This window comes from Scyliorhinus torazame, chromosome 11 (genome assembly GCF_047496885.1).
Source record: "Scyliorhinus torazame isolate Kashiwa2021f chromosome 11, sScyTor2.1, whole genome shotgun sequence".
Taxonomy (NCBI): domain Eukaryota; kingdom Metazoa; phylum Chordata; class Chondrichthyes; order Carcharhiniformes; family Scyliorhinidae; genus Scyliorhinus; species Scyliorhinus torazame.
In genome coordinates, this window is record NC_092717.1 from 231,475,336 (window position 1) to 231,500,351 (window position 25,016).

A 25,016-nucleotide genomic window follows, 5' to 3' on the forward strand; every position below is an offset into this window, starting at 1 on the left:
GGTTCGCTCATCAATATGTAGATGGTTATTAGTTTCAGTGCTGTCTGGGTTCCAGCAAGTTCTGATATACAGGAAACTTTGCACCTACTTGTTTTTCCTGCATTTGACTGAATTTCCCTGCATTCTTAGCGGATCTCCATTTTAAAGTCGGGAAGTGGCCAACCCAGGTGGCTACACACCCTCCTTGTGATCCCTAACGCTTTGCATTAGGGATCACATAACTGCGTCGTGTTCACTCCCTGACCCAGTGAGCACTCTTCCATGGCCTCTACACTGACCATAACTATGCAAGAAAATTTTAACTGACAATTCTAAGTGGCGCTATGTCACAACAGGGACATGCAGTACAACATATTAAAAAAACAGTACCCCTAACTATCTTCCATAAACTACACTCACTTAAACATCCAATCATACTAACTTCCTAACAATACAAAAATAATAGCAGCATTCACATTTTCCTCTGGCTTGATGGTCAAGCACAGAGTTGTACAATCTTTCAGTTGCAAATGAGACATATTTCTTTATTCACAAATGACGCAAAACGAATGTCCTTTATTGTAGATCAAGGGGTTCGGGGGCCTGGTGAAAACCGAAAATAGGGGCTCTTATCCTGTATCCCGGGGTGCGAGAGCGGTAGGCTCTCCTTCGCCATTTTCTCATGCGGATAGTCTGCACGATGCTGCAGAATAGCGCCAATGCTAAAAGGGATTCAATTACATATGAAAGGGAGTACCACGTTATAAACCTATCACACCATGATGGTGTGTTGTTACTTGTCACTGGGCTCTGGGTGCTATGGGGAAGTGAATCATTGACGGCCGAGGGGTTGGGGTCAGGGGGTTCGCGTTCGCGCGTAACCGAATACAAATTAAAATGATAACGAAAAACACGTATGATGTCTTCATTGTTCTCTTCTTTCTTCTCTTCTCTTCCTTTTCGTCTCTTCTCTCTTCCTGGAGCTTCTGGAATTCTGTGGATCAAGCATAGTTTCTGTTACTATCGTGTTTAATATCTTGTACGTTAGCATGTCTGTCTTTTAGTGCCAATTTCCCTTTATAATTGGTCACCATGTGTGACCCCCTCATTTTTTTTTTAAACCAAATATTTGGACTAGACATCTAAGAAAATACTGCCGTACTGCGAGCCATCTCGCAGCCTGTGTGATTTACCATCCCAGTGTTTGAGGATCTAAATAGCATAGGGAAGCAACCTAAGGGTTGCCAAAACAAAACAAAAGAATTTCCAACGTAACGAGCCAAAATGGGGTGCGTATGGGCCGCGGCAGGTAAGATTTGGATTGAATCCCCGGGTAGGACGGTGATCAATGCCGTATGTGCTCTACCCGAGCGTAGCTGACCAGAGGGGGATCCTCAGGCAGGGCGGGGACCAATGCCGTTTCTCCACTGCCTGAGCAACCGGCAAGAACGGGTAAGAATCTGGTCATCGTGGGTGGCTGCCTCTCGAATTAGGAGAGCAACTATGAGTCGGGTCCAGACTAGTTCCTCTGAACTATTGTCTGGGACAAGCTTGTACCTTTAACAATTTTCTGGGGACAAACTAGTTCCTCTAACAGCCATTGGGCGTCAAAGGGGTGGTGACGTGGGGCCGTGAAAAACTTTCCGAGTTTACACACAACACTTAACGATAACACTAATCGAACAAACATTCAACAAACATGGTGCAGGTTCCATTAGAAAGGACACCGTTTCTCCCAAGCGGTTCCTTTTAAAACATCATCTGGACACCTCAGTTATCAGTTGCGAACAGGGTCGCAAAGGGGTTCTCGTTTTGGGAGTCAGACTCAATGTCATCATCTTCTCCCGGATGCCATACTCTTGAATGGATGAGGGTTGCTAAAGCTGCACGGTGTGACTTAGGGTCCATCTCGTCGTTTTCGGACGAGCCTGTACGAATTGTCATGGTGCCAAATAGTCGTGTCTAATTCTGTGGAGATGGAGTCGGGGTCGGCATCGTAGGGCGGTGGTCTTTGGTGAGGTTTGTTAAGGAATGTGATCAGGAAGGGATCACTCGAATCGTGTTCAGATTCGCTGGGTGTGGGGCCTGTTGCATGGGGATAGTAGGGGGGCCTGTTGCATGGGGATAGTAGGGAGGTGTGCTGTGGCTATTGCCTGTGTCAGAGTCGCTGTCGCTGTCGCTGCTGTCTGTGGGCGTTCCGGGGCAGAGTCTAGAGTTCGGGGGTGGAGTCGAGGTCGAGTCCGTGGATGGAGTGGACGTGTTGGGGGAGGGTAGGGATACGTTGGCTGTGGGCGGGGCGTGGTCTGCTGCGTCGAGCATGACGTAGTGTGCGTGGTTAGACTGCGAGCCATATGCCTTGAGCTGGTTAATATGAAACCACGCGGTCTTCCCGTTGGGGTACTTAATCTTATAAACGGAGGGGCTTACTTTGTCCGCAACGGAGTACGGACCCGAATACTTAGGTGACAGGAACGTGCTGGGGTTGTAAATGGAGAGCATGACCTGCTGTCCTACATCAAACTCAGTCGCATGCACTGTTTTGTCGAAACAGGCCTTGCTCTGTTTCTTCCTGGTGCCTAATTTTACTGCGGCTGCTAGCTGAGCCGTTTTAACATTCTCTATTAATTGTTTCACTGCGTTCTCGTGTGTGAGGGCCGTCACTTCGGGGCTGGTAAAGTCAAGTCCTAAAAAAATTCTGTGCCTTTCATGGGGAGTCTGGTCATGAGAGTGTGCGGGGTGTATCCTGTGGATGTCGAAACAGTGTTACGCAAAAATATTAGTGCAAAAGGGGGGACGGAATCCCAAGTGGTGCTGTTTTGTTGGACCATTTTCCTGAGGGTTTCTTTTAGGGTCCGATTCATTCGCTCCACGATACCATTTGACTGGGGGTGGTATGTGATGTGGAATTTTTGGGTAATGCCAAATATCGTGAGGACGTTCTTCATGACACGTCCCGTAAAATAGGAACCTTGGTCGGATTCAATGCTGCGGGGGAATCCCCATCTCGTAAAGATGTGGTGGGTTAAAATCTTAGCTGTAGTCTTTGCCGTGTTTGTTCTAGATGGGAATGCTTCTATCCATTTCGTAAACTTGTCTATAACAACTAACACATACTTGTGACCATACCTGCAAGGGGGCAATGGTCCTATAAAATCAATCTGGAGGTTAGTCCAGGGGCCATTAATGGGGCGGGTGTGGCTAAGCTGAGCTTTCTTTGCATATCTGTCTGGATTGTTTTGGGCACAGATAAGGCAATTTTCTACATAGTGCGTGACGTCTTCCTTTAAATTCGGCCACCAACAGAGCTGCCTGAGGTGGGCTTTAGTGGGGTCAATTCCCTGATGCCCATGACTATCATGGAACAAACAAATAAGCTGATTCCTGTCCTGTTTGGGAACCACATAAAGGGTGTCTTTTAGGGCCACACTGTCATGTGTGGTCAGTGCATTTTTAAACCTATTGTATGGGGCTGGAAATTTTCCTTTTAAAATCTCCCTGAGATTACTATCTTGCTTCTGGGCCTGCACTAAATCTTCGATATTAGTCTGCGAGACCTGAACTGCATTCACTGGGGCGCTTTCTGGGGGGGTTCCAAAAATATCCATGTCTGGAACCTGCTTTAGCCAGTGCGTCGGCTTTTACATTTCCAGGTGGGGAGGAACGGTGGTGACTTCGTACTTTAGTAATACCAAATATCCTGTCCTGTGCTTTGCTTTGTCCAAAATGTGCCGGAGCAATAGGGCTGAAGGGAGTGGTTTTCCGTCCGCGGAAACAAATCCTCTTGCTTTCCACAGGGGTAGGAATTTTGTGAGGCTGTTACAGACATAGAGGCTGTCCGAGTATATGTCTGCTGGGCTGGGGAAGGAATCTGGGTGATCTACAATGTATGCAATGGCTGCTAGTTCTGCTGCCTGCGCGCCTAAGTGTCCTGACAGTTTTAACAAGATTTCTTCCAGGGCAAATCCCTGCGCGTCCTCAACATAGATGCCGCATCCTGTAATGCGCTTCCCGTTTAATATAGTGGAAGAACCATCCACATATATTCTCAAGGGTGCGCACGTGTCTGTGTGCTGGGGGCTCTGGGGTGAACTACCTATCTTTTTGGGGGGTGTTTTCGCGATAAAGGGGCCTGTGCTGTGGTGCGGTGAGATGATTTCACATTCGTGGTGGGTGCCTGGGTACTGAAGGTTGTCGGCTAGGAAAGTGCGGGTCTTGGTCCTTTTAACAGTGATGTCCCGTCCCTGCAAGAGAAGGGTCCATCTGGCTGCTCTGATCTGGCTTACTGTGCCGTCCTTAAGTCGTCCGTCTAGTAAAAGTTGGGTGGGGGTGTGTTCCGTGAAGATTGTGATGGGGTTTAGTCCGGTGATATATGAAAAGTATTGAACTTCCCAGAAAACTGTGAGCAGGTGCCTTTCACAGGCTGAAAATCCCTGCTCCACAGGATCTAAAATTCTGGCGGCGTAAGCCACGGGTCTTAACTGTTCGTGCCGTTCCTGGAGGAGCACGGCCGAAAGGGTACGATCTGTGCTAGCTATCTCTATAGCATAGGGGGAAAGCGGGTCTGGAACCTATAGTGCGGGGGCTGCAATGAGTGCGCGCTTTAAAACATCTACAGCATCCGTGTGCCGCGGAAGCCATTCCCAAGGGGCTCCTTTCTTTAGGAGTTCCGAGAGGGGTGCTGCTTTGGTGGCGAAACCATCAATATGGTTTCGGCAGTAGCCAACCAGTCCTAAAAACGACTGGAGGGCAGAAACATTCTGGGGAAGGGGAAATTTGACAATCGAGTCAATTCTTTTATGCTCGATCTCGCGTTTACCATGCGTGGTAATCGTTCCCAAATATACCACTTTGTTTTCCATAATTTGGGCCTTCTTGGGGTTCACTTTACATCCAATTCGCTGTAGGAGTTCCAGGAGTTCGGACAGAAGCGCGATGTGCTCTGCGTTGGTGTCTGTCTGCAGTGATAGGTCATCTACATACTGGACCAGACATTCAGGGCGAGAAAACTTTGATAAACCATTGGCCAGATGTCGGTGGGAAATGGAGGCGGAGTTGTGGAATCCTTGTGAAAGGCATGTCCACGTGTACTGCTGACCTTTAAAAGTGAAGGCAAATTAGTACTGGCACGATTTTGCCAATGGAATGGACCAGAATCCGTTACTGAGGACCCAAACCGTAAAATATCGTGAGTTGAGTCCCTGTTTGAGCATGGTCTCAGGACTTGTGGCTACCGTGGGGGCTGCTGTGGGGGTGACTTTGTTGAGTTCCCGGTAATCGATGGTCAGTCGCCATGATCCATCGGGCTTTCTCACTGGCCAAATCGGGGCATTATTAGTAGAGACTACTGATCTAAGTACGCCTTGTTCTCAGAAACTATCAATAACTTTTGAGATTTCTCCCTCTGCATCTTGGGGAAATCCATATTGCTTCTGGGGTCTAGGATCAGGTCCTGTTATTTGAACCGAACCAGCCATCCTGCCGCAGTCATGTTTATGACTTGCAAATGCGGTCCTGTTTTTCTGGAGAACTCCCCTAACCTGTTTGTCTGCGCTAATCGTGGTCGGGTCAAACTAAAAATCGCCGACTGCGCTAATCCTATTAGCATACTCACCTACTGTGAGCGTTGCGGGGGCTCTTGCTGACTTTGTCATTTTCCAGACACATTGATTTACTGGGTCAAATCATAGATTGTGGGAGTTCATGAAATCAACGCCCAAATGTGTTCTGCTGTGTGGGGCATTTCGACCAAAACTATGGGGTGTTTTGTTGTAATGTTGCCAATTTGAATGGGTACAGGGGCTGTGATGTGTCCCTGTTGTGAGTGGCCTGTGAAGCCGCTGAGGGTGATTGTGGCTGTAGTGGGCCACGTGTCTTTTTGGAACATGGTGGAGGAATTAATTGTGGTGCGGGACCCTCCTGTGTCCCAAAGAAATTCGATGGGCTGTTCCCGTATTTTCGCTGCAACGACTGGTCAGCCGGACCTATCCAAAAGGGTGTCGCAGACCCAGGTAGGGGAGCCTGAACACCATCAGTCAGTTCCGTTCATGTCTGTCTGGTCTGAACGGGTGCTTACACTATGTATGGGCTTTGTCCTGTTTCTATTCAGAGTGCCTGCCTGCTGGGCTCTCTGTGGCTTTTGTGGGGCATTGCACTCTTGTGCAAAGTGACCTAATTGTCCACAGTTGTAACACTCCTGTGGTTTCTGTCGGGGGCTGTTCATGCCTTCGTTCACCCATGCGGGGTTCTGGTCCGCTTTAACTGCTTGACTATCTGCCTTTGCCTGCTGTTCTTTGGGTTTTCTAATCGCGGGTTTGTTGTGGACAGATTGCTCCCAGGTGCGGGACAACCTTTTTAAAACCCACTTTTCGTTGTGCGTTTCTTCCGAGGGGTCATAATTAGTACAAGCTTTTTGTCCTGCCTCTGTGGCATGGGAGATAAGGGTGCGGGTCCATTTGACCATGTTGTCTGGGGACAAATGGGCGCGGTCTAAGTTTCCGAAAACGGCTGTAAAATGGATCCGCAGGCGTCCAGAAATCACTGTGGGGTGTTCTGTTTTCTTCGGCCTGCACTTATTCAGGCCTTCTACTGGGTCACCTCTGTTATAACCGATCGCATCTAGGATCGCCGTGTGCATCTCTGCAAGGGTCCCTCCTCCTACATTCTGTGGGTCGGGAAGGGCTGCTACAACAGAAGGGTATAAGCTTAAAACTGTGAGCTTCACTTGCTCAAGCTCATCCAGGCCGTACATGGTCGCCTGCTGCTTCACTCTAGCAAAGAAGTGGTGGGGGTCTGAGGTGGGAGGAACGGTGTGATCTTTTCGCATGCGTCCCGTATTCGGGCTTTCTCACTGGCCAAATCGGGGCATTATTAGTAGAGACTACTGATCTAAGTACGCCTTGTTCTAAGAAACTATCAATAACTTTTGAGATTTCTCCCTCTGCATCTTGGGGAAATCCATATTGCTTCTGGGGTCTAGGATCAGGTCCTGTTGTTTGAACCGAACCAGCCATCCTGCCGCCGTCATGTTTATGACTTGCAAATGCGGTCCTGTTTTTCTGGAGAACTCCCCTAACCTGTTTTTCTGCGCTAATCGTGGTCGGGTCAAACTAAAAATCGCCGACTGCGCTAATCTTATTAGCATACTCACCTACTGTGAGCGTTGCGGGGGCTCTTGCTGACTTTGTCATTTTCCAGACACATTGATTTACTGGGTCAAATCATAGATTGTGGGAGTTCATGAAATCAACGCCTCTGTGGCATGGGAGATAAGGGTGCGGGTCCATTTGACCATGTTGTCTGGGGACAAATGGGCGCGGTCTAAGTTTCCGAAAACGGCTGTAAAATGGATCCACAGGCGTCCAGCAATCACTGTGGGGTGTTCTGTTTTCTTCGGCCTGCACTTATTCAGGCCTTCTACTGGGTCACCTCTGTTATAACCGATCGCGTCTAGGATCGCCGTGTGCATCTCTGCAGGGGTGCCTCCTCCTACATTCTGTGGGTCGGGAAGGGCTGCTACAACAGAAGGGTATAAGCTTAAAACTCTGAGCTTCACTTGCTCTCGCTCATCCAGGCCGTACATGGTCGCCTGCTGCTTCACTCTAGCAAAGAAGTGGTGGGGGTCTGAGGTGGGAGGAACGGTGTGATCTTTTCGCACGCGTCCCGTAATTGGGTCACGGTTAAGGGGGTGGTGTAAAGGAATTCCGCGTCTCCGTCTGATGTGACTGTGCTGTGGGTAGTTACTGGATTCATGGGTGCCTGATCTATCTGCTCTGTGGGGGGTTGGGGTGCTTTTCTCCTTTGGAGCTTTCCTTGCGCACATGTTCCCTGTACATATCTATGTGCGGTTTTTCGCAACAAAATCTACCTTATAGCCCTGTTAGTTACACATGCATTAACACGCTTCCGAATTATGAGGATTGATCAGAACTGCTTGAACACTTGTGAATGTTTCTGTTCCCAATTGGATTCTCAATTCAAATTTTGGGTTCTCTCTGAGTGGTTAGGCCACTTCTAAGTCGGATCCTGTCAGATGTCGCCAGTAAATGTTGCTAACTTTTGGTTGATTCTTAATTTGGCTCTATTTAATCACGTCCCGCCAGAGTCGCCAGTAAATGTTGCTCGTTGTGTCTTTACTTAATTTGCTCTGTTTTATAACCTTTGCTCTAGAGTCGCCAGGTATCTTTATGATACCACCACGAGGTTCAAGTTCAAGTGCTGATCAATAACTCAATACACCAGTTAGTTAGTCTCAAATCAAAACACCTTTATTATACACAGTCAATCACTACTCATGTATAAAATTCTACTTACTAGACTATTTCTAACACTGAGAGGCCTATACTTAGTGTTGGAACTGGCCCACCAGGTCAGGGGAACAAATGGCTTTTCGTTCGATTCTGAGTCTGCAGGCTTCAAAGCTGGTATAGACTGGTAGCTAGGAGCGCCTATCTCGTAGCGTGCGTTGACTGGAGACTTACTTGGTTGGTGCAGCTGCTAGGCAGGTTACGGTCAAGGGTTGTTTCGAGCTGCTGAGCGACCCTGCCAAGAAGGACGAATTGAACTTGGGGACTCTATTTTATAGTCCCCAGGGGCTTCGCGCCCTTTTGGGCGGACCCCGTACCTGGTTCCAAGTGATTGGACTAAGTTCTGATCACTTGGATCAATTTCTCCAATACTGGAGCTGTTCCCTAATCGCTGGGCGGTTTCTAAGTGTCCGTTGGCCTTCCTTTGTCTTGGCTCCTGCTGGCACCGAGGAGTCTGGCTTGGCCTTGTTTATCTTCACTATTTCCAATTGTTCCCGGGGATCGCTCCTCAATATGTAGATGGTTGTTAGTTTCAGGGCTGTCTGGGTTCCTGCAAGTTCTGATATACAGGAAACTTTGCACCTACTTGTTTTTCCTGCGTTTGACTGAATTTCCCTGCATTCTTAGCGGATCTCCATTTTAAAGTCGGGAAGTGGCCAGCCCAGGTGGCTACAAGGCTCAACCTGGCCTCTTGCCTGAGGTGTGGGGATCTTCAGGTTAAATCATCACCAGTCAGCTCTCAAAGGGGAGAGCAGCCTACAGTCATCTAACGACTTTACTTATTGACAACTAAGTACAATAAATTTATCATGTTACCTGTATGTTAAAAGTGAGTGTCTCTGATTTGCAGCCATGAAATTCAAATCCATACGATGGTATTATTATCAGATAAGTAGGGCAGTAGGGTTAAGACCAAAGTGACTATTAACATTTGGTCAATACGTGTTCATTTGGAGCAGGATCAGCTCTTATAAGAGGTTGCTTTGAAGTTCGCTCCTTTGTCATGTATATAAAACTGGGATCCTAGTTGCACACTCGTCTTGAACTTGTCAGATAGTCCATCACAGCTCATAACCAAATATGGTGATCAAATAACGCGAATTAACATGATTTCTCCATTTTTGTTTTGACAGAAGCTTGGCAAATAACAACCTTAAGACACTTCCAAAGGATGTATTCAAAGGGCTGGATGCCTTGACTAATATGTAAGAATGATTTGTAAATATGATTGTTTGCGCTGCTGCTATAATGGCATTGCGAACATATATGTTAAGTAACACACCACAATACTTTAAAAGGCCCTCTGGAGTCTCCATGTTTTCCCCATGTCTGCGTGGGTTTCCTCCAGGTTTCCTCCCACAAGTCCCGAAAGACGTGCTGTTAGGTGAATTGGACATTCTGAATTCTCCCTCTGTGTACCCGAACAGGCGCCAGAGTGTGGCAACTAGGGGATTTTCACAGTAACTTCATTGCAGTGTTAATGTAAGCCTACTTGTGACACTAATAAAGATTATTATTAATCGATGGCGCGGTGGCACACCGGTTCGCACTGCTGCCTCACAGCACCAGGGACCCGGGTTCAATTATGGTCTTGGGTGATTGTGTTGTTATGGGCCAGGGTTTAGAGAACCCCAAAGTGTATCATGGAGTTCACCTGACCCACAACTTTTATTAGATTGTGGTATGGGGAGCACACGGCCCACTCTACAGGTATGGCAGCAGAAATGGAAAGGTATTTTTTAAAACAAAACAATGTTTATTCTATGAACTCTAGTTAACCTTTTTAAAACAAACAGTGAATATCTTAGCATTAATTCAAAGATAACCCCCAAAGAATACAACACTAAGTAATCCTTTAAGCTGTCCTTTTAACATCCAAAAGACTTTACAACCTTTAAACAGAAGCACATCAGGGTTTACATTCAATACTGAAAACATTTACATTTCTGAATTCACCAAATGATCAAGAGATAGTCCTTCATGGCAGAGAGATCAACAGTACAGCTGCTTTGGCTGACTTCAGCTGCAACACACTGCAAAACGAAACCAAAAAGACAGACACACCCAAGCTTTTCTCAAAGTGAAAGTAAAAAGCAGAACCAGAGCTCAGCTCCACCCACACTCTGACATCACTGCAGTAACATGAGCAGCTAACCATTTCTTAAAGCGGCATTCTCATGACAGTGTGGAGTTTGCACGTTCTCCACGTTCAAAATTGTCCCTTAGTTGTTCAGGGATGTGCAGATTAGGTTAAAGGTTAAAAAAACCCTGGGGTGGGCAGGTAAGTGGACGAAAACAAATGGGGGCAGCACGGTGGTACAATGGTTAGCAGCTCACAGCTCCAGGGACCCGGGTTCAATTCTGGCCTCAGGTGACTGTCTGTGTGGAGTTTGCACTTTCTCCCCGTGTCTGCATGGGTCTCCTCCGGGTGCTCCGGTTTCCTCCCACATCCAAAGATGTGCAGGTTAGGTGGATTGGCCACGCTAAATTGCCCCTCAGTGTTCAAAAAGTGAGGTGGGGTTATGGGGATAGGGTGGAGGCGTGGGCTTAAGTAAGATGTTCTTTCAGTGGGTCGGTGCAGAGCCGATGGGCCGAATGGCTTTCTTCTGTAAATTTCATGATTCTATGATTATTATTATTATTACATAATCAGAAGTTCTGATACAATGGGGGGTTGGGGATGGGGGTAGCACAAAATGGCCATTCCAAATTGGCTATCCATGTTACACCCGACCTGATGCTCTGTCCCATGTGTAAAACCAGCTGTGAATTGATCAATTTTCACTGCCCTCCTCCCACCTGAAGACTCTTAATGCCACCATTTGTAAAATGACTGCTGAACCCACGATATTGTGCGTTTTCAGCATTTAAGAGGTGTGCAGTATTCTGGGAGCATAAACACGCTGGTAAAAGATCAGTGCACAGTTGTTTATACTATTTCACTGGGACTCTGACAATTTTGCGCCAAAGTTGTAGTGAAAGATCAGGAGAACCCCTGTGAATTTGACTACAACATGTTTCTGTTTTGCTCCCACTCAGCACTGACCTCTGGGGCGTCATTCTCCGACCCCCAGCGGGTCGGAGAATGGCCGTTGGCCGCTGTGAATCCCGCCCCCGCCAGTTGCCGAAGTCTCCGAAGGGAGAAAAGTTGGCGGGGCGTTAATGGCGCCGCAGACGTCGGAGAATGGCACGGGTCTGTGCAAGGCAGCCGATTTTGGGCCTGCCGATATTCTCCCTTCCGGATGGGCCGAAGTCCCGTCGACGTGATGACGGGTCACGTCGACGTAAATCAAACCTCCTTTTCATCGGCGTGAACCTGTGCTCCAGGTTCACGCCGACCAGCGTGGAGGTGAGTGACGGCCTGGGGGGTTGGCCGCTGGGCAGGCGATGGCGTGGCCGCAGTCTGAATGTGTGGGGAGAGGTGTGTCTAGGGTTGTGTGTGTGTGTGTGCGGCGGGGGGGGGGGGGGGGTGGTTAGAGTGGGCTGGGCTCCGGGGGAGTGCCGGGAGGGAGATGGGGGGGTCCGTGCCGGGGAGGGGGATGGGGGGGGGGGGGAGGTCCGTGCCGGGGAGGAGGATGGGGGGGGGTCCGTGCCGGGGAGGAGGATGGGAGGTCCGTGCCGGGGAGGGGGATGGGGGGTCCGTGCCGGGGAGGAGGATGGGTGTCCATGCCGGGGAGGAGGATGGGAGGGGGATACGTGCCGGGAGGGGGATGGGGGGGGGGGGGTCCGTGCGGGGAGGGGATGGGGGGGTCCGTGCGGGGAGGGGGATGGGGGGGGTCCGTGCGGGGAGGAGGATGGGGGGGGGGGTCCGTGCGGGGAGGGGGATGGGGGGGGTCATGCTGGGGAGGGGGATGGGGGGGGGGTCCGTGGGGAGGGGATGGGGGGGGTCCGTGCCGGGGAGGGGGATGGGGGGGGTCCGTGCAGGGGAGGAGGATGGGGGGGGGGGGGTCCGTGCCGGGGAGGGGGATGGGGGGGGTCCGTGCCAGGGAGGAGGATGGGGGGTCCGGGGGATGGGGTCCGTGCCGGGAGGAGGATGGGGGGGGGTCAGTGCCGGGGAGGGGGATGGGGGGGGGTCCGTGCCGGGGAGGGGGATGGGGGGGTCCGTGCCGGGGAGGAGGATGGGAGGTCCGTGCCGGGGAGGGGGATGGGGGGGTCCGTGCCGGGGAGGAGGATGGGGGGGGTCCGTGCCGGGGAGGTCGATGGGGGGTCGTGCGGGGAGGGGGATGGGGGGGGTTCGTTGCGGGGAGGAGGATGGGAGGTCGTGCGGGGAGGGGGATGGGGGGGTCGTGCCAGGGAGGGGGATGGGGTGGGGTCCGTGCGGGGAGGGGGATGCGGGGGTCCGTGCGGGGAGGAGGATTGGAGGGGGGTTCCGTGCCGGGGTGGGGGATGGAGGGGGATTGGGGGGTCCGTGCGGGGGAGGGGGATGGGGGGGGGTCATGCCGGGGAGGGGGATGGGGGGGATCGAGCCGGGGAGGGGATGGGGGGGGTACATGCCGGGGAGGGGGATTGGGGGGGGGTCCGTGCCGGGGAGGGGGATGGGGGGGGTCCGTGCCGGGGAGGGGGATGGGGGGGGGTCCGTGCCGGGGAGGGGGATGGGGGGGGGTCCGTGCCGGGGAGGGGGATGGGGGGGTCAAGTGAGTTGGTCCACCTGGCCAGGTGCCAGCCTCCAACAGTTGGACCCATGCGGTCCATGCCACCTGGCTGGGGGGAAGGAGGGAATATGGACAATGATGACATGTCGTCGTTCCCCTCCCCCCCCACCAGGCCGTCATGTTTTACGATCATCCAGCGATGTTGGCCGCCGTGGCGGCAGCCACTAATGTCTATGTTGCCCTGGATGAGGAGGAGGAGGAGGAGGAGGAGCGTGCCAGAGAGGCGGCGCAGGCTGCCGCAGAGGGGCAGGCGGCAGCCGCCCAGGCTGGAGGGACACCTGACCGACAGGACGAGGAGGGGGAGGAGGACGTCGCGGTCCCACGGCAACGGAGGCACCCGAGGGCGCCCCATGTGTACCGGCCCCGGCAGTCATACCAGGACCTCACAGACCGGGAATGCAGGAGGAGACTCCGGATGAGGCGGGAAACCGTGGCACACATCTGCCACCTGCTGGCACACCTGTCACCGCGTGGCACTGGCGGGGGACACCCTCTCCCCGTGTCCGTCAAGGTTACGGTGGCCCTGAACTTTTATGCAACGGGGTCATTCCAGGCACCGAGCGGGGACCTGTCCGGCATATCGCAGACATCGGTGCATCGGTGCATCTGGGCAGTGACAGATGCTCTATATGCCATGGCGCACCGCTACATCCGCTTCCCCGTGGACCGGGCCAGCCAAGATGCCCGGGCCGTGGGCTTCTCTGCCGTGGCCGGGTTCCCCATGGTCCAGGGCGCGATTGATGGGATGCACGTCGCCGTGCGGCCACCTGCAGATAACAGGGCCGTGTTCACCAATAGGAAGGGGACCTATTCGATGAACATACAGGTGGTCTGCGACCACCGCATGATGATCCTGCATGTCTGCGCCCGTTACCCAGGCAGTGTACACGACTCATACGTGTTGTCGCGGTCATCCATCCCCGGCATGTACGAGGGACGCCATCCCCGGCTGAGGGGCTGGTTGCTGGGCGACAGGGGCTACCCACTGCGATCGTGGCTGATGACGCCTGTACGGAGGCCAATCCTCTGGATAACCTTGACAATACGCCCTCAACATTGTCTTTAATGTCTGATGCCACCTTCTTTTTTAAAAAAATATTTTATTGAAGCATTTGCAACATTTTTATAACAATAACAAACAAAACAATAATTACATAAACATCAACATGGTAAACTAGACATTTCCCACCCAATCCCTTCTGTACATCCCTTAACCATATTGCACCTACCCGCCCCCCCTTCAGAATGCTGCTTCCGCTGACATTTAAATTTTCCCCGAGAAAGTCGACGAACAGCTGCCACCTCTGAGAGAACCCCAGCATTGACCCCCTCAAGGCAAACTTTATTTTCTCCAGCTTGAGAAATCCAGCCATGTCACTGACCCAAGTCTCTACACTCGGGGGCGTCGAGTCCCTCCACATTAAAAGGATCCGTCTCCGGGCTACTCGGGAGGCAAAGGCCAAAACGTCGGCGTCTTTCACTCCCTGAACTCCCGGGTCTTCTGACACTCCAAATATCGCTATCTCTGGACTCGGCACCACCCGTGTACCTAGCACCTTGGACATTGCCCTGGCAAACCCCTGCCAGAATCCTCCAAGCTTCGGGCATGCCCAAAACATATGGACATGGTTTGCTGGGCTTCCCGCACACCTTGCACATCTATCTTCTACCCCGAAAAACTTGCTCATCCTCGCCGCCGCCATGTGTGCCCGGTGTACCACCTTAAACTGTATTAGACTGAGCCTAGCGCATGATGAGGAGGAATTAACCCTGCTTAGGGCGTCTGCCCACAGACCCGCCTCTAACTCCCCACCTAACTCCTCCTCCCACTTGCCCTTCAGTTCCTCCACCGGGGTCTCCTCCGCCTCCAACAACTCCTGATAGATATCTGACACTTTCCCCTCCCCCACCCAGGTACCGGACACTACTCTGTCCTGTATCCCCGTGGCGGGATCAACGGGAAAGCCAACACCAGTTTCCTCAGAAAGTCCCGGACTTGTAAATATCTGAAACCATTCTCCGGCGACAGCTTGAACTTATCCTCCAGCGCCTTCAGACTGGGAAAACTCCGGTCCATGAATAGATCTCCCATCCGTCTAATTCATGCTCTCTGCCAACTTTGGAACCCGCCATCTATCCTACCCGGCGCGAACCTGTGGTTGTTGCAAATCTGGGTCCAGACTGACGCAACCTCCACCTCCTTATACCTCCTCCATTGTCCCCAGATCCTTAATGCCGCCGCCACCACCGGTCTAGTGGAGTACCGGGCTGGCGAGAATGGCAGAGGTGCCGTTACCAGTGGTCCCAAACTGGTGCCTTTGCATGACGCCGCCGCCATCCGCTCCCATACCGACCCCTGCCCCATTACCCAATTCCTAATCATCGCTATATTCACCGCCCAGTAGTAGTTGCAGAAGTTCGGCAGCGCCAACCCCGCTACTGCGCTCCAACAACATTTTCTTTGCCCGCGGGGTTTTATTCGCCCATAATATAAAGCCTGAAATAATCTTGTTTACCCGCTTGAAAAAAGCCTTAAGGATGAAGATAGGGAGGCGCTGGAAGACAAACAAAAATCTGGGGAGCACTGTCATTTTCACGGTCTGCACCCTCCCCGCCAGTGAAAGCGGGAGCATATCCCATTTTTTAAAGTCCCCCTCCATTTTCTCCACCAGCCGGGTTAAGTTGAGCCTGTGTAATGCCTCCCATTTCCGAGCCACCTGTATTCCCAGTTAGCGAAAGCTCCTCTCTACCATCCTGTGTGGCAGCTCCTTCAGTTTCCTCTCCTGCCCCCTTGCCTGGATCCCGAACAATTCACTTTTTCTCATGTTCAATTTGTACCCCGAGAACCTGCCAAAGTCCCCCAAGATCTGCATAACCTCCCCCATCCCCTCCACCGGGTCTGAGATGTATAAGAGCAGATCGTCCGCGTACAGCAAAACCCGGTTTGCTATAAAATTCTTTAAAAACGTCGTTCACCGCGCCCCCCCCCCCCCCCCTGAGTCCAAGACCATGTTGCCCTCCCTATTCCTTACTCTCTCAATCTCCCTGGCCGCTTCTCTCTTCCTAAGCTGGTGCGCCAACACCCTGCTCGTCTTTTCCCCATATTCGTAGACCTTGCCCTCCTCAACTGCTCCGCCACCCTCCCCGTGGTCAACAACTCAAACTCTGCGTGTAGTTTCCGATGCTCCCTCATGAGCCCCATGTCCGGGGCCTCCGCATATCTCCTATCCACTCGAAGTACCTCCTCCACTAATCTCTCCCTCTCTGCTCGTTCCACCTTTTCTCTATGGGACCGAATCAAAATTAGTTCCCCTCTTACAACTACTTTCAGAGCCTCCCAAACCACCGCTGCTGATACCTCACCCGTATCGTTTGTATCCAGGTAATTCTGAATGGACTTATTCACCCGCCCGCAGACCGCTTTATTCGCTAACAACCCCACATCCAGTCTCCAGAGCGGGCGCTGCCCTCTCTCCTCACTCAACCGCAAATCCACCTAATGCGGGGCATGATTAGAGACTGCTATCGCCGAATACTCCGTCCCCGCCACTTCGGAATTAGCGCCCTGCTTAGAGCAAAAAATTCAATGCGAGAATAAAGTTTATGGACATGAGAAAAAAACTAAAACTCCCTCGCCCTCGGTTGTTCGAATCTCCATCTGCTCCATAAAACCCCTCAACTCCTTTGCCGCGGCAGGCCTCCTTCCAGTCCTGGATTTTGACCGGTCCACATCGGGATCCATGACTGTGTTAAAGTCGCTACCATGAAATTGATCCATGATCAAGCCATGAAATTCCAGGTCCAGGATCTTGCCTAACACCCGTCTCATAAATCCCACATCGTCCCAGTTCGGAGCGTATACGTTTACAAGCACCACCCGTACACCCTCCAGCTTCCCACTCACCATAATATATCTACCTCCCTTATCTGCCACAATTCTTCCAGCCTCAAATGCCAGCCGCTTGCTGATCAATATCGCTACCCTCCTGGTCTTTGAGTCCAGCCCAGAGTGAAACACCTGGCCAACCCACCCCTTTCACAATCTTGTCTGATCAATAATCTTTAGATGTGTCTCCTGAAGCATTGCTACGTCTGCCTTCAGCCCCTTTAAATGCATGAAAATGAGAGCCCTTTTGACCAGCCCATTCAAACCCCTCACATTCCACTTAATCAGCCTGGACGGGGGGCTACCTCCCCCCCCCCCCCCCCCCCACCTCCCCCTCCCCCCATCCCCCTGCCGACTAGCCATAACCTTTTTTTGGCCAGCCCAGAGCCCGTGCCGCTCGCTTCCCCGAGCTCCCACTCAAGCAGCAACCGCCCTCGACTTCCCTTTTGTTCCCCGATAATAGTTCTCCCCTGACAGCGAAGCAGCCTCCCCCCTCTCCCCCCTCTCACCCCCTCCCCCCCATAACAGCCCCCGAAACCTAATCCCCCAGGTCAAGCACCATCTTAGTGCATGTGCACCCCCCACCATGCTTCCGAGAGTCAGCTGACCCATGCTGACCACGACAACCCCCGCCCTTGGTGCCAAACAGTCTGGCTCCCTATTGTTCGAACCCCTCTCCCGACATGCATAAACCATTTTAAAACATCGCAGTCCCCAGTAAGTAAACAACCTCAAGTAAAAGAAAGTAACATAAACCAATGCAGAAACAATCGCTTGAAACCAGACCCAACCTCCCACAGAATAGCACCAACTTTGGGGCCCCCCTCCCCCCTCCGCATCCAATCTCTGCAAAAACAAAGCACCCGCAAACCACCACCCCAGCCCAATACTTAACCCAGAACCACATATAGTCTTATTTGAACCGATACAAGAATTACAAAAATTACAAACTGCCGCCACAAAACTCCTTCAAGACTTAAGTGTCCTTTAAGATGCTTCCAACTTATTTTCCTTGATAAAAGACCATGCATCGTCCGGTGCCGCAACGTAAAAGTGCCGGTCTTCGTGTGTAACCCACAACCGCGCTGGATACAGCATCCCGAATTTCACCCCCTTCTTGAAGAGGATCGCCTTCACCCGGTTAAACTCAGCACGTCTCTTGGCCAGCTCCGCTCCCAGGCCCTGGTAGATACGCACCTCACTGTTCTCCCATCTGCTGCTCCGCTCCTTCTTAGCCCACCGCAAGACAAGTTCTTTGTCCGAAAAATGGTGGACACGCACCACCATGGCCCTCGGCGGGTCATTTGCCTTAGGCTTCCTTACGAGGGCTCGGTGCGCTCCGTCCACTTCCAGGGGCCGAGAAAACGCCCCGGGCCCCATCAGCGTCTCCTGCATTCGACCCCTCAATTCCTTCAGGGAGGCCAACGATCCTTAAGTTCTGCCTCCTGGACCTGTTCTCCAGGTCCTCCAACTTCTCCTGCATTCTCTTGTGGCTCTCATCCAACACCTCCACCTTGTGCTCCAGCACGGTTAGATAGTCCTCCTGGCTGGACAACTTCAGCTCAATTTCTTGTATCGCTTTCCCTTGGGCCGCCTGATTCAAAACCACTTGATCGATCGCAGCCTTGATCGGGTCCAGCGTTTCCTTTTTCAGCTCAGCAAAACAGTCCTTAAAGAACTTAATCTGTTGCTCCTTAGACCACTGAGCCACCGCTCCCTAGTCTTGACCCTCTGCCATGCTGCGCCGCGGTACCAGCTCCGACTGCTTCACTCTATCCGGGCTGAGACTTTTCACACAGCCACTTCTGTCCATTTAGCCATACATCGGAGAGGGAATCCTTCTTAATATCGTCCACTACACCGATCTATCCCCTAAAGTCCGAGAAAAGTTGGGAAAAAAGGTCCGAAAGTCCGTTTCAGGCGGGAGCTATCGAATGTGTGACCTACTCTTCCAAGGTCTCTAGTGCCACTTTCTAATGCTCCCTGCAATTCTGGATGGTACACAGTTGATTTAAATTGTTTTATTCCGAAGCTATCCATAACTTCTTTGAATAACCTTGAGGTAAAACCTTGATTCGATTGTAGTTCTGTGGGTAGTCCATATCTAGTAAAGAATTTAAGTAACTCCTCCACAATCCTTTTAGCTGTATTATAACATACTGGAATGGCCTCTGGAAACCTAGTAGACACATCATTATAGTCAAAAGATATTGATTCCCACTTTTCGTTTTAGGGAGTGGTCCTACACAATCAATTAGGACCCTTGTAAAAGGTTCCTCAGATGCTGGAATGGGAGTTAAGGGCACTGGTTTTATCACTACTTGAGATTTCCCTATCACTTGACAGGTGTGACATGATTGACAAAATTTAACTCGCAGTTTTAACCCTCTGCTCTTCCACATGAGTTCTCACTACATCAGGAATTGAATTTTTAAACTCCTCCGAAAGTATAATTTCTCTGAGAGCTTCACACGTTCTGGTCTATTTTCAAAGCCCTTATCCACCTATCAAAATTACTCTGAGCCTTTCAAACTCCATGTATGTTTCACCAAATTCTTTCCTTAACTTTCTAAACCTTTATCTGTAGGCTTCAGGCACTAGTTCATATGCACCCAAGATGTATTTTTTCACCTCCTCATACGTCCCAGATACCTCCTCCGGGAGTGATGCAAACACTTCACTAGCCCTACCTATCAGCTTTGTTTGAATCAGTAATACCCACATGTCCTGTGCCCATTTCATTTGTTTAGCTACCTTCTCAAATGAAATGAAAAAGGCTTCTACCTCCTTCTCATCAAACCTTGGCAATGCTTGGACATATTTAAATAGATCCCCGCCATGCCTTCGACTTTGACGCTCTTTCTCACTATCCTCATCACTATCATCCAACTGTACGTTTCCCTTTACGTCTGCCAATTTTAACTGACTGTCATGTTTCATGGCCATTTTCTGAAGTTCAAACTCTCTTTCTTTATGTTTTTCCCTGATCTGTATCTCCCTTTCTCTTTCTTTTTGTTCTGCTAGGGCTATTCTTTCTTTTCTCCTTTCTTCTCTCTCCTTTTCTTTTTCCTCTCTCTCTCTTTCTCTTTCTTTTTCCTCTCTTTCGTATTCAAGCTGCTTTAATTCTTTCTCATGTTCCATTTGTTTAATTTCTAACTGAATTTTTGCCATTTCAATGAGTCAAACTGTATCTGAGGCAACTTTAAATGCTTAGCCACCGCCATAATTACCTCATCTTTTCACATTTTGTCAGGTAATGTTAACTGCAATGTTTTTGCCAAATCTAATAGTCTGCTTTTAGTCTCTGTCCGTAAGGTACTGCGTGTGACCGTCTCCACCCCCAAAAAACTTCAGAGCCTCTGAAAGCGCCATTGTCCACAACACACTCCCTACTTAAACTAAAATACCACACCTGAAAAGCAACCACAATATGCTCACCCCTCACTGTCTTTAAGTTCACTAAGCCAATCCAATAGATAGACTTTTATCCCCCTTGAGCCCCCAATTTGTTATGGGTTAGGATTTAGAGAACACCAAAATGTATCATGGAGTTCACCTGACCCACAACTTTTAATAGATTGTGGTATGGGGAGAACACAGCCCACTCTACAGGTGTGGTACAGCGGAAATGGAAAAAGTATTTTTTCAAGCAAAGCAATGTTTATTCTATGAACTCAAGTTAACCTTTTCAAAACGTACAGTGAACATCTTAGCAACCATTAATTCAAATATAACCCTCAAAGAATACAACACTAAATAATCCTTAAGCTGTCCTTTTAACATCCATAAGACTTTTAAAAAAACCTTTAAACAGGAGCACATCAGGTTAAAGCCACTACTGAGAGCAGTCATTAGTTTTAAAGCACCAAAGGATCGATTTACAGTCTTTAGATTAGAGAGAGAGACTTCTGGCTGTGACTGCAGCTTTCCAGCTCTGAAAACTAAACTAAAACACACCCTGCAGCAGACGGCCTAAAACGAAAGTAAAAAGCTGACAGATAGTGACGTTTAAGGGACATCTTGACAAATACATGAATAGGATGGGAATAGAGGGATACGGACCCCGGAAGTGCAGAGGATTTTAGTTTAGATGGGCAGCATGGTCGGCACAGGCTTGGAGGGCCGAAGGGCCTGTTCCTGTGCTGTACTTTTCTTTGTTCTTTGTTCTTTGACCAACCCTACTGTGCCCTTTCCCGTCTCAGAGGCCCAGGAAAGATTAGGTGACATCACTATTAAACACCCATTTCTTAAAGGTACATTTCTTAAACACCCATTTCTTAAAGGTACTCTCACATGACACAGCTCCTTTGAAGGAGCTGTGCTCCGAAAGCTAGTGATTCAAAACAAGCCTGTTGGACTTTTACCTGCCGTTGTATGACTTCTTAATGTGCTCACCCCAGTCCAATGCCAGCATCTCCACATCATGACAATTAACACTCTTCAGTCCCAAATGGCACTAACAGCCCCTTTGTACCATGCCCATGACATCTTTGTCAATCTCTCCTTAACTCTGATCTATCACTGACTTTCCATTCTACCCCATCCCCGTCTTCAAATCTATAATTCATCACATTTCTATCCCTTTTCAGTTCTGTAGAAGGGTCATGTGGAGTTGGAACATCAACTCTGTTTCTCTCTCCACAGATGCTGCCAGACCTGCTGAGTTTATCCAGCACTTTCAATTTTTATGTTTCAGATAAATTTGAGACTGAAATATAAAGGTCTGGATATAACATGTGCTGTGTGAATAAAAACGACACAGTAAACACAGTCAATATACACTCCCAACACAGCCCCATTGGATGGTAGAATATCCATGATGTTTTCCTGATCTGCCAGATTGTGTCCAGTGCAAGATCAGCAGAACCCAGGCAGAAATTGAATAAATAACCATTTATGCCATTTTACTGTGTTTTGTGCCAATTTCCTTCCACGGTTTTGGTAGGGGATTGGGAGAGGTCATACAGGCGCTGATTGGACAAAAGTGATTCACGGTCAGTATTTTCCTATCTCCCAAAAGCAATTGTTCTTCTTCATTGATGTCATACAAGACTTTTTGTCCATGGAAGTAATTTTACTCTTCCCATCTGGCTGAGTCTGACAGGATGATCAACCACTCATTGTGTGCCCAATCTGACTTTGCTTTCGGTGAAAGACATCTAATCTTTCCTGGTAAGAAATTACCAGTTGTAGTTGCGACTGTCCAATACCGTCAGCTACCTTCCATTGTGCTGTGGTAGGTATAATCTTCATTGCCCCTCCTGACGATATGAATTGGAAGATGTGCTACTTCCGCTAGATTTCTTATATCCAATGTGTGGTGCCGGCAGAAGAGCCTCATCAACAGGGGGCTATCCCCAATCTGCGGGCTATGCATTGGACCTTGGGACTTTGCTGCATTGCACTTTTTGACCAATTTTTGATTATCACTGACTGACATTGGAGATTCCATCTTGTGCTTGCTCTTCTCAGGCATTTGCAGGTGTGAGTAGGCAGCTAGATGCCCCTAATTTCCTGTTGTGCAGCTTGAATCTTTGAGGTAGTAAGTCCCTTATTAATTTAGATTGAATCAAGGTAGTCTCACCAGTTGCTTTGTGAAGCGATGTGGTGTCTCTGTACTGTCCCTGATTGCAGTGTACACACAGGAAGCTTCCTAGACTTCTCTCTACATTCATAATAGCTTGTCCTGGTTTAGCACAATATTCCTTCTATGCTACAGCTCAAATGAAATTTTTCCCTGGAGAAGGGTGGAGTGGATAATTTGTCACCCTTTGTCAGCTTTGTGCCCTGTGTGGTGTTAGTTCTGAGGATCCTCTGGGTAAAGAAGAGATTTACTATTTTTAATTCAATCACAGGATATGGGGCAGCACAGTGGTCAGCACTGCTGCCTCACAGTGCCAAGGACCCAGGTTCGATTATGACCTTGGGTGACTGTCTGTGTGGAGTCTGCACGTTCTCCTTGTGTCTGTGTGGGTTTCCTCCGGGTGCTCCGGTTTCCTCCCACAGTCCAAAGATGTGCAGGTTAGGTGGATTGTCTATGATAAATTGCCCCTTAGTGTCCAAAGATGTGCAGTTTAGGTGGGGTTACAGGGATTGGGCAGGGGAGTGAGCCTAAGTAGGATGTTCTTGGTAGGGTCGGTGCAGAATCGATGGCCGAAAAGCCTCCTCCTGCATTTGAGTGATTCTAAGGGTATCGTGGGTAAAGCCAGTAATTATTGCCCATCTCCTGTTGTACTCCAGACTACTGTCAAGCCATTCCAGGTGGTAATTAAGAGTGAACCATGCATGAGTGAGCCAGCCAGGAGAAGGATTTTAGGTTTTACTATCACCATTACTAACTTTTTAACTCTCGATTTAATTTAATTGGTTTAATTCAAATTCCACATCTGCTGCGGTGAAATTTGAACTACACATCTCCAGAGCATCAATCCAGGCCTCTGGATTACTATGATGTGGAGATTACGAATCTAATAGAATAGCCCAACATTGCCATACCATTTCAATTGAAAATAGTGTTTTGAAGTCCTCAACTCTCTTTGCCATTAAGTTATGGTCTCTGGCAGGAGTTAGGCCTCCTGGGCTCTTAGTTCTATAGTATTTGGAGAGAGTATTTGGGGAGACAGTGGTGTTGTCACTGGACTAGTAATTCAGTGACCCAGGGTAATGCTCTGGGGACCCGGGTTCGAATCCCATCATGGAAGATGACAAAATTTGAATTCAATAAAAATCTGGAATTAAATGTCCAATGATGACCATGAAACCATTGTTGATTGTTATCGAAACCCATCTGGTTCACTAATGCCCTTTAGGGAAGGAAATTTGCCATCCCTACCTGGTCTGGCCTACATGGGGCTCCAGAACCACAGCAATCTAGTTGACTCGTAACTGCACCTTCAAGGGCACTTAGAGATGGGCAATAAATGCTGAGCCAGCTGGTGATGTCCACATCCCAGGAACAAATAAGTGAATTAAAGACATTGTGTCATCTTTGGTGAACCAACATTCTAGCCCTTCTTAGTCATGTTTCGTCCTGAGTGTTGGCCATGTGGAATTTACAGAGCTGTATGTGTGTCATATGCAAATGGCATTCCTCAAGATACTGCTGAGTCTGGTAATCTTCGATCAAGGTGATATAACATTCTGTTTAGATTCTGCCCTGAGTTTGGTTGTTTTGTTTGGAGGTTGTGGTGGTCGGTAGGAATTCCGAGAGACTGGGAGATATTCTGGGATTGGCAGAACTGCAACCTTGTTCGTTTCCCATGGCACATGTTGGATTTTCTAGTCCTGAGTGTGCTGCGCAGGTGAACTATTTATTGGGGTTTGGGTAATGCATGCTTGCAGAGGCTTTGCTTTGCTCCACGTGCACTTAATTAGTAGGTAGCGTGTGTAGTCATCTGCTCACCGGGAGGCAGGCTCTAAGGGAGAGGGTACAGGTAATTTTTGACGCCCTGAAGCTGGGGAGGATTAAAGTATGAGCAGCCTGCACCAACTTACATCATTGTACAATACTCTGATCTGCTGGGCTTCCTCGATCTCTACAGCGGAATTGAGATCAGTGAATGGCTGGCTGCCTCTTTTGGATCTCATTACATTCTTTGAAGTTGGACCAGCAGATCACCTGGTGCACTTTGCACAGAACCTGCTGGCTGAATTGATTGCTATTTTCCACTCGGTCATACCCTGTGGGAGTGCTTTCGGCTCCTGGACTTGAACAGATGCACTGTTTTATAAGACTACAAGTTAATACTCGGCCAATTTGTGATTTGTGGTGAAGGATGTTGAATATAAATAACAAATTGATGGAGCTCCTTGCACATTATCTTGATCTGGGCTTAACCTCAGCAGAAGGAAAATAATTAACAAAGTTAAGTCAGGATCACTCGGGCATTTCTCGCATTTCACTGCTGACCTTAAAATCTCCTTTCCTTTGACCCTTTGACTGCAAGTGTAACAATATACTTAATTGCATGTTACTTTAGTGTTACACTTCAGTCAATTAATCTCTGCTGAGTAAGCCTTTCTTTGTGACCTATGTGGAGCTCACTCGTATAATCTTTCTGATGATATTGAGAACCACTTGTCCTCCCTCTGTCCAGGACTGCTAGGCATTAGAAAAATAATTTTAGTGTCTGGTAAATTTAACCTGAGGCCCTAACAACATGGAGGTAAGTGCCTTTGCCGACAGTTGTATCAATT

At 49.5% G+C, this 25,016-nt stretch overlaps 1 protein-coding gene across 3 annotated transcripts in view; it reads left to right on the forward strand.

The window, feature by feature from the left end:
• Positions 1-25,016, forward strand: part of LOC140385848 (leucine-rich glioma-inactivated protein 1-like) — a 105,053-nt gene that overhangs the window by 61,236 nt on the left and 18,801 nt on the right. For 2 of the 3 annotated variants that reach the window (XM_072468436.1, XM_072468437.1), the window contains one exon: positions 9,416-9,487. The exons of the other annotated variant lie outside the window; for it this stretch is intronic. In XM_072468436.1, coding sequence (XP_072324537.1) covers positions 9,416-9,487 — 72 coding nt within the window. The remainder of the gene's footprint in view (positions 1-9,415; positions 9,488-25,016) is intronic. 3 annotated transcript variants of the gene reach the window in all.